The sequence below is a fragment of the Alligator mississippiensis genome, chromosome 5 (genome assembly GCF_030867095.1).
Source record: "Alligator mississippiensis isolate rAllMis1 chromosome 5, rAllMis1, whole genome shotgun sequence".
NCBI lineage: Eukaryota > Metazoa > Chordata > Crocodylia > Alligatoridae > Alligator > Alligator mississippiensis.
Genome location: NC_081828.1, coordinates 134,103,899 through 134,107,005, shown reverse-complemented (window position 1 = coordinate 134,107,005; position 3,107 = coordinate 134,103,899). Strand labels below are relative to the sequence as shown.

Sequence of the window (3,107 nt, the reverse complement as noted above, 5' to 3'; positions counted from 1 at the left end):
CCAAAATCCTTCCATTGACTTTAATGAAGGAACCCCGAAGCAAGCTTCTTCTCAACAAGAATACACTGAAACCAAGGGGACGATTATTTTTATAGTGCGTACAATTTGCTGTAATGAATGAACCCATTTACTTGCATGCTCCTTTAGTTATTTTTGTTAATCTTCCTGTCTTTATTCATTGCACTTTTAGAGCACCCAGTTTCACTATGTCATTGCCTAGCCCAGATCTTGTTTGGTCGAAATCCCAATATCTTCATTTTTTCTTGGTATTCAGAAATTGCTATAAGGTAATATGGAAATGACAGTGATGTCTTATTAAATAATGATACATTCTCATCAAAAGGAACCCTTTTAAGCTTTTTAAATAAAAATGACCCTACAGTAATATATAGACATTTGCTTTTCAAACATTTTAATTTGTATTTATTTTATTTTAAACATATATTTATTTTGTTTCCTTTCAACATCCTTTCCTCTACTATGTGCATTATTATTCTGTTGCGCATGATAGAATAATTGGTCGAATCTATCTTACAGGGATAGAAATGCAAGCATATTTTAAGTAAATAATATTCCATCTAATCTTGAACTATTAAGAGGAATTAAGCTTCGTATAAGCCCACTGATGGGGTGGCTCTTACTTTTTTAATAACTTAATAACTAACTTATTATGGATGTGTTGCATTCATATTTTTATGAAACCCTTCATTTTTTTAATTGTTTAATACCACTGATAAAATCAAACAATGATCAAAATCCAGTATACCACTATCTGTACGTACCACTACCATTGATGGGAATCTAAAATTTCTCTTTCATTTTGAATTTTCATATAGAGCAAGTTCCTGGAAACCTTAACTTGGAGGCATAGTTTGAATAATGACATTGGAATTATTCATCAAAAATGACTCATATACATAAGAATACCTATTATATCCTAGTGTATATAATATACAAATATATACTATTTTAGACATGTTTATGCATATATAAGCTAGTTGACTCAAACAGAAAAGAGCAAGATACTACAGGAAACATTTTATTTTCTCAACACGTTGCTATAATATAATTGGGAAAACTTTTGCCCTATATTATAAAACAAAAATAAATTCAGAATAAATTTAGAAATAAATTAATTCAGGCATGTCTAGCACCAATCCATAGGTCCCCCAAGGACAAGTTCTAGGGTTAACTAATGAATAGTACTGATAATAGCCTAATTCTCCCTGTTAGGAAATTCATCACTTAACATGAAACAAATACATTTAATAAGAGCTGACAAATAATATGTAAGTTTTTATACCATATGCATCACTAATGTACCTAAACACCTATGTTGAAAACTAAATAATGCTCCTCAACTTACCACAAAGTACATATTTACATAAAGTGCCCGTGGTAGTTTTGTTAGTCACTGATACTTCCCTGCATCACCTCAAATTCTTCCCTAAAATCCGCATGGGATGCACATGGCCCATTTATAGCACATGATCAACAGAGGAAGTGTGTGTGGATGATGCATGGACAGTGGAACTCTTGAAACTACGATAACTCTGAAAGATGCTGTGGTTTTTGCAAATCAGAAAGAATCTTGTATATTTTCCAAATATTTCATGAAGATACTTCTTGAACCTTTCACCCACTAAAGCATAGATCACTGGGTTCAAGCAGCAGTGGATAAAGGACAAAACTTCAGTCACTTCTAGAGCCACATCTAGCTTTTTGCTTGTCTCACAGTCATCTATGATACGCAGGCTTCGCAGACTGTCCAGGAAAAGCACAATGTTGTAGGGCATCCAGAACAGGAAAAAAACAATGACGACAACAAAAACCAGTTTTATTGCTTTATACCTGTTGCGGGTCTGGCACTTCTTCAAGTTTTTCAAGATGTGGGAATAGCAGAAAATGAGAATGCCAAGAGGGATCAAGAGGCCTATTACATTGACTTCAAAATTAGTCAAAAGCTTCCAGGTTTGGTTATTATCAGCATAATAAGGCACACATTTTGTAGCATTATCATCAATGACCTCCTTGATATATATAAGGTTTGGAATGGAAATTAATACTACACATACCCACAATGCCATGCTTATAATTATGCCACGTGAAATTGTTCGAATTTTGAGAGCGTGTATAGTATGAACAATGCCCAAGTACCTGTCTATGCTCATCACGGTTATTAAGAATATACTGCTATAGAAACCCATGTAGTAACTACCACATACTATTTTACACATTATATTTCCAAAAATCCATTGCCCTAAAGAATAGTGAGCCAGGAAAGGGAGGGAGAAAACAAACAGTAAGTCAGAGATGGCGAGGTTCAGCAGATACACATCAGTCACGCTAGTCAGTTTCTTGCAAGCTACTAGGATCCAAATGACCAAGATGTTTCCCACCAAGCCAAACACAAATAATAGGCTGTAAAAGACTGCAAAAACTACAGATGTAAATGTCTTAATTTTCTCCATGCTGCAGGTGGAGGCATCGTGAGGATAATAATAATAGTCACCATAATAATCAGAAATATTCAGAGAAGGTCTTGAAGTTGAAGAATTCATCATGAGATCACCTGTTAAAGAGCAAATCATTTAAAATTCAGTATTTCTATTTATGGCTAAAATAATATTCTAGGCACAATTCTTCTGCCAACAATTCCATGAAAGAAGAGTGAGGTAGACAGGGTCTCATGGTGTATAATCAAATTGAATACAGCCTTAAGAAGGGGGCTATTCTATTCAAATAAAAGAACTTTCCCCCCTGATGCTCATAGAGGAGGACAAGTTGGACAGTGCACAGCATGTATAAAGGAATTGTCCCTTGGTCAGGTAGATAGGTTTGAGTTAATATATTGGTGATGCTTCTAGGCAACTGAGCAACAGTAGCTCATATATCATGGCAGCTAGCAGATGTGGTCCCTTCCAGAAGAGTCACGGAACTTGGATGATTACATACTCAACACGTACTCACATACTCAACAACACTTTCCCATTCCTTTCCCAATATGCTCTTCAAGCCTTCCTGTACCATAGGAATGCCTGGAAATGGAACTCAGAAAGCAGAGCTCTGTGGTGATATGGGGGTTTCAGGTCTCCGGCCTAAGACGC

General features: G+C 35.4%; 1 protein-coding gene across 1 annotated transcript; it reads right to left on the bottom strand.

The window, feature by feature from the left end:
* Positions 1 to 1,000: 1,000 nt before the first annotated feature.
* On the bottom strand, positions 1,001 to 2,568 carry LOC102576446 (C-C chemokine receptor type 8). The gene has a single exon (XM_006263063.4). It carries the CDS (start codon positions 2,562 to 2,564, stop codon positions 1,479 to 1,481), a length of 1,086 nt encoding a protein of 361 aa, XP_006263125.4. The 5' UTR covers positions 2,565 to 2,568; the 3' UTR covers positions 1,001 to 1,478.
* Positions 2,569 to 3,107: the final 539 nt, after the last annotated feature.